Source organism: Mustelus asterias, chromosome 2 (genome assembly GCF_964213995.1).
Source record: "Mustelus asterias chromosome 2, sMusAst1.hap1.1, whole genome shotgun sequence".
Lineage (NCBI taxonomy): Eukaryota > Metazoa > Chordata > Chondrichthyes > Carcharhiniformes > Triakidae > Mustelus > Mustelus asterias.
This window is the reverse complement of record NC_135802.1, coordinates 22,569,801-22,582,565: the sequence shown is the minus strand read 5'-3', so window position 1 is coordinate 22,582,565 and position 12,765 is coordinate 22,569,801. Positions and strand designations below refer to the sequence as shown.

The 12,765-nt window shown below is 40.1% G+C and overlaps 1 protein-coding gene across 5 annotated transcripts in view; it reads right to left on the bottom strand.

Annotated features, from left to right (window-relative positions):
• The window catches only part of rbm33a (RNA binding motif protein 33a), a 173,088-nt gene that overhangs the window by 18,653 nt on the left and 141,670 nt on the right, over positions 1–12,765 (bottom strand). For all 5 annotated transcript variants that reach the window (XM_078232269.1, XM_078232286.1, XM_078232260.1 and 2 more), the window contains one exon: positions 8,692–8,880. In XM_078232269.1, the coding sequence (XP_078088395.1) occupies positions 8,692–8,880 (189 nt within the window). The remainder of the gene's footprint in view (positions 1–8,691; positions 8,881–12,765) is intronic.

Sequence of the window (12,765 nt, the reverse complement as noted above, 5' to 3'; positions counted from 1 at the left end):
AAATGGGATTAGCACGCCTGTAGTGGTAGTTTTTGTCAGTGCAGACTCGATGGGCTGAAGAGCCTTTTCTGCGCTGTATGACTCTATGCAGGGCAGTATAATCAATTCTGAACTGTTCTAACCAAAAGCCAACACAGACAGGATGGAATGAAGTCTCACACTGTCATCTAAGTAGTTAGGCCATTTTAAAAGGATCTGAAAAATGTGAACATAGTGAGAAAATGGTGAGCAATATGATAGTCACAGCAAACCGTCAATACATTTATACAGAATGGCACGGATTCACTATACTCCGTGAAGCTGAATTTAAAGCCAACCCATCATGGCATGCCAAATGGAAAACTGAAACAATCCAACAGCAGCAAATGTCTCACACATACTCCACCAAAATTATTTTGCAAGCAATTTCCCAATGTTAATATTCATTGGTTGCACCCTCATTGGAAAAGAAATACCAAGAATTACTCTCAATAATTAACATTTTGACTTTGGATAATGCAGATATTTCAATGAGCAGTTTAAATGCAAATGCCAAATTGTTATTACTGTTTAATTCATGGGCAAATCAACCAACAGCTAACAATAATGAATGAATACGGGGGATTTATTTCACAATTAATAGATCAACTGGAATGATGCAGTCATTGCAACAAAAAATTACTGTGCAGTGCTCACACAAAAAAGCAGGAATCAATCACATCCCTATTAAATACTGGGAAAAAAGTATGTCCAGTAGAAATTAGCACTGGCTTCACAAGTTCTAAGTTAATGCTGCATGTGCTCAGATTTCACCATTGTATAAATTCCTCAGTCTTGTTTCTACCAGCTCCCATGGTTATTCATGGCACGCAGAACTAAATTCCAACTTCTAAACTTTCCCCAAAGCAAGCACCAGGTGCTTAAATTTGTGGCTTATGAAATAATTCATGTCCACTGGTGTGAAGATACCATAAAACAGGTCAAAATGAAAAGACTTGGGGGCTAACAACAAAAATATTGAAAACAGTTTTAATAAAGAAAAACGGTAGTGTTATTCTACATTCTCGTAGTTCAGGTCTTTTTAACATGACCTATCTACTCAGATTACAGTGTGGTCCTTCAGTCCATCCTGGCAAATATTTTAACTAAGTTTTTAAATTGTGGAGAAATCCACTTCACAAACATCTCCTAACAACAAAGCATTTTTAAAAATGCTACTACTTTGCATTTTAGAGTACTCTTAAAATCAGGTCACCCATAATTGAAGTCATCTCACAAATTAGTCAAGGGTGATGCAAGCCATGAAACTGAAGTTGGTGTCTACATTTTTATTGACGATAACCAAGTATTTTAATAATTTGAATTTGAAAATTATCAAATCATTTAAATCCAACAGCATTGGATTTTACATGCAAGGCAGGCTGACAAGTTTTAAATATTGGTAGCATGAGCTGGAGGTTGATTTAGAAGGGCTCATAAACATATATAATTCGAAATTGATCATCTTTCTCAAGTGCAGATGGAGTGGCTGATAGACAATAACAGTTGGCTTTTGCTAGCCTGGTTCAGACAAATGTCAGGATTACTTTTGGCAAACTATTTCTAGTCTGTAAGACTAATTACAAACATAGCAATTACAAGCAGTAGCAGGTCACTCGGCGCTAAAAGCCTGCTCCGCTATTCAATATGATCCTGGCTGATCTGACTGCAACCTCTGCCAACCCGATAACCTTTCACCACCTTGTTCATCATGAATCTATCTATCTCTGCCTTGAAAACATTCAAAGACTCTGCTTCTACCGCCTTTTGAGTAAGGGACTGCCAAAGGCTCACTACCCTCAGAAATAAATTCTCCTCATCTCTATCATAAATGGATGACCACTTATTTTTAAAACAGTAACTCCTAGTTCTCTATTATTCCACAAGAGGAAACATGCTCTCCACATCCACCACAGCAAGACCCCTCAGGACCTTATGTTTCAATCAAGTTACTGCTTACTCTTCTAAACACCCAGCGGATACAAGTCCAATCTTTCCTCATAAGCCAACCTACCAATTCCTAGCGTTAGTTCCCTGAACTGCATTGAAATCCTTCCTTAAACGAGACCAGTACCGCACACAGTACTCCAGACTCGGTCTCACCAGTGTCCTGTACAACGGAAGCATAACCTCACTACTTTTATATTCAACTCCCCTCTCAATAATTGATAACATTCTATTAGCTTTCCTAATTATTCGCTGCATCTGCATACGAGCCTGCAAGTGATTCTTGTACTAGGGCACTCAGATCCTTCTGCACCTCAGAGCTCTGCAATTTTTCACCATTTTGATTACCTGTTTTTTTAGTCTTCCTGCCAAAATGGACAATTTCACATTTTCCCACATGATACTCAATTTGCCAGATCTTTGTCTACTCACTGAACCAATGTCCCCTTGCAGCCTCCTTATGTCCTATTCTTTTCTACCGATCTTTATATCAGCAAATTTAGCAACTATACCTTCGATTCATTCATCCAAGCCATTTATATAAATTGTAAACAGTTGAGGTCCCAGCACTGATCCCTGTGGCAAACCACTCATCACATCCTGCCAACCAGAAAAAGACCCATCTATGCCAACTTTTCTTTGAGATAACCAATCTTCAATCTGTGCCAATGTCACCCCCTAAACCTTGAGCTTTTATTTTCTTCATGAGCCTTTGATGTGGCATCTTATCAAATGCCTTCTGGAAATCTAAATACAATACAACTACTGGTTCCCCTTTATCCACAGCACAAATTACTCCTTCAAAAAACTCCAATAAATTAGTTGAACATAATTTCCCTTTCACAAAATCATGCTGACCCTGTCTGATTGCCTTGAATTTTTCAAAGTGCCCCGCCATAACATTTTTAAAAATAGCCTTCAATGTTTTCCCCATGATAGATGTTAAGCTATTTGGCCTATAGTTTCCTGCTTTCCATCTCCCCCACTTTTTCCTGCTTTCCATCTCTATTTGCCTATCCCTCAACCTCATTTGCCAGTTCACTTTAGCTAGCTCTGCTTTCAGTCCCACATAATTTCCCTTATTTAAGTTTAAAACACTAGTCTTGGACTCACTTTTCTTCCTCAACTGAATTTAAAATTCAAAATCATATTGTGATCACTGCTACCCAGGGCTGCCTTCACTATGAGATATTCAAATAGTCCTAGTTGGTTGAGCAATACCAGATCGAGTAAAGCCTGCATATAAAAGAGCAAATAATGCAGATGCTGGAAATCTGAAATAAAAACAGATCATGCTGGAAATACTCAGCAGGTCAAGCAGCTTCTGTGGAGGGAAAAAAAAGCAGAGTTAACATTTGGCGTCTGCAGGAGTCAAACTGCTGAGTTTTTTTCCAACATTTTCTGCTTTTTGTTCTGGTATAACCTGCTCTCTGGTTGGCTCCAAAATGTGCTGTTCCAAGAAAATATCTCAAAAACATTCTATGAAGTCCTTCTATGGGCTATCTTCACCCATCTTATTTTTCTGGTCTATATGTAGACTAAAATTCCTCATGATTATCACCATAACTTTCTGACAAGCTCCCACGATCTCTTCCTTTACACTTGGTCCCATCATGCGGTGACTGTTAGGGGACCTGTACGCTACTACAAATGACTTGTCTTTATCATCATTTCTCACTTCCTGCCCTTCCTAAAAATCATGTGCCCTTCAATATTCAAGCCCTAATCTATGTCATCCTGCAGCCTCGTCTCTGTAATGGAAATCAGATCATACTTACTAATCTCTACTTGCACCATCAGTTCATCTGTTTTTCAAGTGCCACATGCATTCACATACAGAACACAAAATCACAAGAAATAGAAGGAGTAGGTCACCAGGCCCTTGAAGCCTGTCCCATAATTTAATACGATGACTGATTTATGCCGGCCTCAACTCCTTTTCTATGTCATTTTCCCAAAGCCCTTTATTCCTCAATCTAGCAAATATTTTTCCACCTCCACTCTGCATACTTCTAATGATCCAGTTTCCACCACCCTTTGGGGAAGAGAATTCCAGAGATTCACCACTCTCAGAGAAAAGATTTCTACGCACCTCAGTTTTAAACGACCAGCCCTTTATCTTGTAGCTATGTCCCCTTGTTCAAGACTCTCCCACTAGTGAAAACATTTCATCATCTACCCTGTCAGCCCCTCCTCAGGATCTTATATGTTTGAATAAGATCACCCTTCACTGTTCTAAACTCCAAGGAATGCAGACAGACTATTTAGTCTCTCAATAGCTTAACCCTCCCATTCCAGGAATTAGCCTGGTGAATCTCCTTTGGACTGCCTCCAAAGTTACTATATCCTTTTTTAGGTAAGGGGACCAAAACTGTACTTAATATTCCAGGTGAGGCCTCGCCAACACCCTGTACAATTTCAACAAAATCGACATATTTTTAAACTTCAACCCCTTTTGCAATAACGGCCAAAATTCTGTTTGCCGTAACTATTTGTTGGGCCTGCCTACTAACTTTGTGATTCATGCACTTGAACACCTAGATCCCTCTGTACTTCACTCACCTGCAGTCTCATTCCATTTAGATAATCTGCCTTTTCATTCCTCCTACCAAAGTGCATGACCTCACATTCCCACACATTATCTCCATTTGCCAGGTTTTCACCCAGTCACTCAATCATCAATATCCCTTCCACCTATCTTCGTATCATCAGAAAATCTGGAAACCTTGCATTCTGTTCCTTCCCAATTGCGGGCCAAGAACTGATCCCTGTGGTACTCCACTAGTTACATCTTACAGAGCCCTTCATTTTATCCTTTTATAGTTTTTGTAATTTCTAGTTTTGTTTTACTTTTAGATTTGTACACTCTATCCCTGCCTGTCACCTTTTCTTTATCATTTCTCATATTCATACCTTTCTCTTTTGCCTTGTCTCTACTCTTTGGTTTACTACATCTTCCCAAATTTGTTCCCTTGTCCCCACTATTTAGATTAAAATCTTCTCTAAATAAAAATCAAGTTGCAGACTGGGAAAAATACTGATTGGCTTCAATCAGCTAATACATCTGATCAGATCAAACTATGCTACAATGTTTTGTAACATATTCATGCCTCTACGGTTCGAGAATCTTCCTCTTTATTTTGCAAGCCAAGATGTCGATGGGATGTAGCCATTACATAAGAACATAAGAACTAGGAGCAGGAGTAGGCCATCTGGCCCCTCGAGCCTGCTCCGCCATTCAATAAGATCATGGTTGATCTTTTCGTGGACTCAGCTCCATTTACCCACCCGCTCACCATAACCCTTAATTCCTTTACTGTTCAAAAATCTATCTTTGCTTGAAAAACATTCAATGAGGTAGACTCAACTGTCTCACTGGGCAGGGAAATCCACAGATTCACAATTCTTTGGGTGAAGGAATTCCTCTTCAACTCAGTCCTAAGTCTGCTCCCCCTTATTTTGAGGCTTTGTCCCCAGTTCTAGTTTCACCCACCAGTAGAAACAACCTCTAGAAGCAGGTTCTATCTCATCTGTTCTGTTCATTATCTTATATGCTTCTATAAGATTCCCCCACACTCTTCTAAATTCCAGTGAGTAGTCCCAGTCTACTCAGACTCTCCTCATAAGCCAACCCTCTGAACTCCAGAATCAACCTAGTGAATCTCCTCTGCACCCCCTCCAGTGCCAGAATATTCTTTCTCAAGTTAGGAGACCAAAACTGTACACCAGCACTTTATACAGCTGCAACATAACCTCGCTGCTTTTAAACTCCATCCCTCTAGCAATGAAGGACAAAATTCCATTTGCCTTCTTAATTATCTGCTGCACCTGCAATCAACTTCTTGCGATTCATACACAAGGACACCCAGGTCCCTCTGCACAGTAGCATGCTGCAATTTTAAACAGTCCATTTCGCTGTTATTCCTAGCAAAATGGATGACCTCACATTTACCAACATTGTACTCCATCTGCCAGACCCTCGCCCATTCACTTAACTTAGTCCCTTTGCAGACTTTCAATATCCTCTGCACTTTGCTCTACCACTCATCTTAATGTCATCCGTAAACTTTGACACACTACATTTGGGCCCCAATTCCAAATCATCTATGTAAATTGTAAACAATTGTGATCCCAACACTGATCCCTGAAGCACACCACTAGTCATTGATCGCCAATCAGAAAAACACCGGTTTACCCCCACTCTTTCATAGAATCATAGAATCCCTACAGTGCAGAAGGAGGCCATTCGGCCCATTGAGTCTGCACTGACAACAATCCCACCCAGGCCCTAACCCCATCACCCCACATATTTACCCCGCTAATTCCTCTAACCTACACTAAGGGACAATTTAGCATGGCCAATCAATCTAACCCGTACATCTCTGGACTTTGCTTTCTATCAGTTAACCAATCCTCTATCTATGCTAATACATTACCCATAATGCCATGCACCTTTATCTTATGCAGCAACCTTCAATAAACTCATGGCTGATTAAGGGGATGACCAGGCCTGAAACATTAATCCTACCTGGCTCTCTCCACATATATTGCGCATCACATTCAACTTATTCCAGAAACATCTTATTTCAAATTCACAGCATTGGCAGCATTTTCCTTTTTGCACTTGTGTAATGAAACCAAAATATTTCAAAAATATTCATTTAATATTTGTCATTTGACAAATATGTTGTTTGTCATTTATATTAATGATTTGGATGAGAATATAGGGGGCATGGTTAGTAAGTTTGCAGATGTCACCAAGATTGGTGGCATAGTGGAGTGTGAAGAAAGTTATCTCCAATTGCAACGGGATCTTCATCAATTGGGGCAGTGGGCTGACGAATGGCAGATGGGAGTTTAATTTAAACAAATGCGAGGTGATGCATTTTGGTAGATTGAACCAGGGCAGGACTTACTCAGTTAATGGTAGGGCGTTGGGGAGAGTTACAGAACAAAGAGATCTAGGGGTACATGTTCATAGCTCCTTGAAAGTGGAGTCACAGGTGGACAGAGTGGGGAAGGCGGCATTCGGCATGCTTGGTTTCATCGGTCAGAACATTGAATACAGGAGTTGGGACATCTTGTTGAAGTTGTACAAGACATTGGTAAGGCCACACTTGGAATACTGTGTGCAATTCTGGTCACCCTATTATAGAAAGGATATTATTAAACCAGGAAGAGTGCAGAAAAGATTTACTAGGATGCTACCGGAACTTGATGGATTGAGTTATAAGGAGAGGCTGAATAGACTGGGACTTTCTTCTCTGGAGCGTAGGAGGCTGAGGGGGTGACCTTATAGAGGTCTATAAAATAATGAGGGGCATAGACAAGGTAGATAGTCAATATCTTTTCCCAAAGGTAGGGGAGTCTAAAACTAGAGGGCTTAGGTTTAAGGTGAGAGGGGAGAGATACAAAAGTATCCAGAGGGGCAATTTTTTCACACAGAGGGTGGTGAGTGTCTGGAACAAGCTGCCAGAGGTAGTAGTAGAGGCGGGTACAATTTTATCTTTTAAAAAGCATTTAGATAGTTACATGGGTACGATGGGTATAGAGAGATATGGGCCAAATGCGGGCAATTGGGATTAGTTTAGGGGTTTTAAAAATAAAAGTGCGGCATGGACAAGTTGGGCCAAAAGACCTCTATGACTCTAATAGAGGTACAACAACTTGGATTTATACAATGTATTTTCTATAGAAAATATTGCAAAACAGTGGGGCTGTGGGGAGGGGAGGGAAAAAAATATGAATTAAGCAATAAGCACCAAGATTTGGTGGAAAAGTTAGGACAAGTGGACAATAGTTTCATTGAAAGGCAAGGTGTTATCTCAAGTCAGAATCCAATAAAACTGGGGCAAAGTGGAGGGAGACTCAGTTGTGGGGGGGGGGGGGGGGGGGGGGATGGGAAAAGAGTCTCGTTTGGTTTTGCTTCAGAATGAGATCAGGGCATTCTTCCAGATGTACACCTGTTTTTTATTCATTTGTGGGATGCTGGTGTCACTGGCAAGGCCCATCTCTAATTACCCTTGAGAAAGTGATGGTAAGCCTACAAACTGTTAGTACTGGCACAAAGTTGTTTTGCTTCACACTGCCATTATACCAAGTGTATATGTACTCTAACTAGCTGTACTCCACTTTATATTGATGTTAAAAAACATTTTATTAATGCATTACAACATGTGCTAAATACTTTTTCAAAAATTGTTCTGTTTACAATGCAGTTTACAATATGAAAACTTTACCGGTTATAGCAGTAAATAGCTATATATTAAACACCAGAACTACCAGAGAAGCCTGTTGAGCTGAAAAGGTAGCCAAGGGCAAAGACTGTAAGACAAAGGAGAAAGCAAGGTACAGAGAATTAAGGGAGATTATTGAGTGGAATTTTGGAGATGCACAGCAATCCATGTCTAAAGAGACACCTCTGTCAATAGGGTGACAAGCTAGGACAAACCACTGCCATCTGTGCATTAGAGAAAACTGCAATCAATGTAAAAAGCTGCATGCTAATATCGTGAAATAAACTATAGATGCTAAAATTTCAATTGATAGTGACCGCTCATTACTATTTAATCCAACAGGGCAATATTTACCAATAAGAAAATCTAGTACACTTTGATACAACTTTAGATTAATGGATTAAACTGGACAGCTCAGATCAAAATTGATTTTTTAAAAATGCCTTACAATAATTTGTGTGCTAAAAAATGCATGCAAGGGGTCACCTACCTGAATAGGTCCAACTGACATCAGCAGGTTTTTCAACTGAAAATCAGTGGTTGAAGAAGAAAGCCCTTCAATTGACACCACACATGGTTGAGGTCTGCATTCCACCACTCGCAGATTCTGTTTATGTTGCATCATGCGTCCTCGGCCCATCTGGCCTGGTAATGCTATGCCGCGCCCCTGCATAATGACCTGTAGAGAACACAACACTCAGCCAATTTATTTTGTCCTTGGGGTGTCAGCGTGTGGCCTAAAACTTTGTGGGTCATATAATGGCTTCACAGCAATAACTACTATGTGAAAACTACGGTTTAAGATGGGATTACATTTTTAAAGCTGCTGTGTCCCATATTTAGTAACTGAGAGTCCCAAATTCATGAATCAGCGTCAGTATGTTCAACTGGCAGCAACATTAAAACAGCGAAGCTCTAATCCATATGCATTAGAAATAATTTATTTGCCTCTACCAAATAAATGACAAAAGAACAACTGATGTACTATTTTGCTTAAATACCAGTTCTGTACTGAAATTACACACGGGGGGATAAAAAATAAAACTGAAGCAATGTTGTTGTAATAATTTGAGAACATCTGAGGACACAAGATTTGCAGAGGCACTCGCACCTAAAAACGTTGGATGTTGAGATTAAAGATAAATCTTTGCATAACAATCCAAGAGATGACAATTGAAAAGTAAATGAAATAAACTATTACTTTTCCTGTCTAATACACACATTGATATCTGCGCAAACTGCATCAAGAAGTACTAATAAAGCCGTCTCTCCTATAAAATAGTATTTAGTAAAAAACTTGTAATGTAGCCTTAATCTCCTGAGATGGGAAAAAAACAATTTCAAAATTTGGGGCAAGTTCCAAAGTTGATCTGAATGTAAGCCACAAAAGTATGACACTTACTTAGGAAGACAAAGAAATCCTGACACTATCAAACTAAAGAACGCAAAAATCTCTTTCAATTTCAGTTCAAATTAGCTGGCAAATAATAAGATTTAAATCTTGGGAATGATCATTACCGAGCATTTATTTTTAATATTTCTTTTATATTCTCTCTCAGAATGTGGACATCATTGCCTAAGCCAGCATTTATTGCCCATCCCCAAATGCCCGAGAAGATGACGCACCACTACCTTCTCAAGGGCAATTAGGGATGGGCAACAAATGCTGGCGTAGCCAGTGACACTGTATGCAGCATAAATGTTACCTGTCCCATGTCAACTTAAGCCTGAATGTTATCTAGGATCTGTATAGTGTGGTACTACATTTGCACTACATTGTAAGGTATGCCTGATACTGCTCCTGACTTATAATTCTGCTGTTTCTGATGGCGCACCTCAGTTACCAAAGTTTGGGCTGCCAAATTTGTCCTTAGTCTAAAACACTTTGCATGGTGATTATACCACAATACATTATGGAGTTTATCCCTACTTTGGTCATTTTAGTCTTCACAAGGAATATCAATGCTATTATGGACAGACATGTTTGCAACAAGTATGCCAGTGAATGGAGTTCCTCATGTATTGGTTCTCTCATTAACTGGCACAGGTACAAAAAACAGATATGTCCATTGGGGTCTGCCAACTCAACCTGTGACAATAGTATTTTGCCATTTTTGCTGGCAGGCATAAGTCTTCTACCCCAAATATACTGTGCCCTTATTTCCCTCAGAGCTTGCTTTAAACAGTGTTCAGTATGGATGAGAGTTGACTGAACAGTTGAGAGATGTGCAAGGGGTGGTGATCAGCAGGAAGCTTCCTTGATCCTGTTTGTCCAAAACTCATGGATTCAGTTCAATGTTGAGGACTCCCAGGGCCGTTTCCACCCAAACAGTATTCAACTATGCCCTCAACTCTGGTGGATATCTCCAATCACAAGAGGTGATACAGAGGTACACTCAGGGCTGGTGATGGAGGAATCTGGTATGCTGTGATTTGATGTGTTCTGCCAGTTATGAATCTGCAAGACTGTCAATTGGTAATTCTGAGAGCTATTTCTCTTAGTTTGGACACCAGCCTTCGGGTGTTCTTGTTTCAGGGTCAACTGAATGGATTGAGATACCCTTGGATCTTGTAGTATGCTACCCAAGTTCCTGCCAAAAGGTTAGATGATTTTGTTTTAAATTAATGAACTTTGTTGCAACTGTTTACAACTGGATAATTTGTTAGCCTACTTTGGAAGGAATCAAGATCACATGCTTTGACTTATTTCCAAATGGATTTCCCTGCTTCAGAGATTATGAAAATCATCCTTATGAGGAACATTGCTGAGAAAAAGTACAGCAAGATCATCTCAAAAGTTCACTTATGTTATGCATCATCCCGACTTGGACATAGTCATGCTTGTTCATAATCACAGGATCAAAATACTGGAACTCCCTTCCGAACTATTGTGGGAGAATTAACATTTCAAGGTTGCCCACCAGACCCTTCTCAGGGAAACTAGGAATGGGAGATAATTGTAGCCTTGCCCGCATCCAGAGAGAAGGAAAAACAATTATAAAAAGGAGACATATTAAATATGCTCAGCAGGCAAGGAGGGTTTTTCTGTCCAGTTAATCCAGATCAGATGAAAACCTAGACCATCCTAAACCCAAGTTTTGGCAGACCAGGAGGAATTTAATATAGAAAATCCTGGAACATCAGGAAATGTTAATCATTCAGGCTTCTAGGAGATAAAGACAAAAATTGACAAGTTCAATGTTCGAATAAAATCTAAGATACAAGCTCGTCTAGAGATTTCTCTCAGCTACAAGCCTAAGGCGGGTGTGTGAAAAATGCGTGCTCTGCATACATTCAGAAAAATGATCGATGTTGAAGGTTGCCTCGATGTGACAATTGATGATGAATGGAGAAAGGGCTGCACAAACGTTGGCATGTACACCACTGATTCCAGTAGCTCGAAGTTCTGAAACTTTGAACGATGCTCAAGGGCTATATTCGTCATTTGGAATAAATATAACTGAAGACTTGTGGTGTAATCATAGTTGATATATTTCTGTAAACATAGGGTTAACTTGGTATGAAATTTCAGTTCAATGGCAGAATCAGTGCAAATGTCTTAGTTTCTGGCAACTCCATTTTCTAGATTTTCGTTAATTCTTTCCATGACTCTTTTGATTTGCTCTTCTGACTTGCACCAAGAACATGTAGATCAACCCTTAGTATATGTCGGGCTATATTAGCCGATACTATTGCGGTTACAGCACTGGACAAGCAACCCAACAGTGAGAAGTTTAAATTTCACCATGACAAGTTTTGAAATTGAATTCAATTAAATTCAACTAGTCTGATAATTTACAAGATAGCACCAGATAAAATAATCATGAAAGCTGCAGAAACATTAACCATCCAACTAGTTCAGCCTTGTAACTCGCCCACACCAAAAGAACTTGCATTTATACGACAACTTTCACAACTACAGAATCACCCCAAGTGCTTCACAGGCAACAAAATACTTTCATGTTTTGATGCATAGGACAGAATCATTCCGGTCACGAAGCAGGCTCAAAAACAGGGGAGAAAGGTGGATGGGAAGGGGGTTAGGTCAGTGGGCTGACGAGTTTCCACCTGCAGTCAATCGAGCTGGAGGCAGGCCGGAAGCAGCAAAAGTTTCCCTGTCATGGACAGGCCTGCAGTTGTGGTCACATTTTATTTTCAAAAAATACAGACCTCTTCAGAAGGAACTTCAAGTTGAAGTCCTCATCTTGCAGTAGCAGCACCCATCTCTGCTGATGGGGCTATGTCTCCCAAGGCTGCAGGAATCCTGACTGGGCCTGCATCCTCGGGTCACTGCCCATTGTGCTCAATGAGATGGTCAATGTGGAGGTGGCAGACGGAGAGGTCAGCCTCCGGAAAATCATGTCAGTGGGCACTGTGCCAGAAACTGTGGGGTTGGGAACCGGAAATGGCACCAACCCATGGTTATTTTTAAAAGGCATAAGGTCATGACCATAGTCACTGTTGTAATGAATGTAAAAGATCCCATGGCACGACTGGAAAAACAAGTGAATTCTCCCACACTCCCAGCCAACATTCAACCCTCAAAACATCATCATTAAAACAT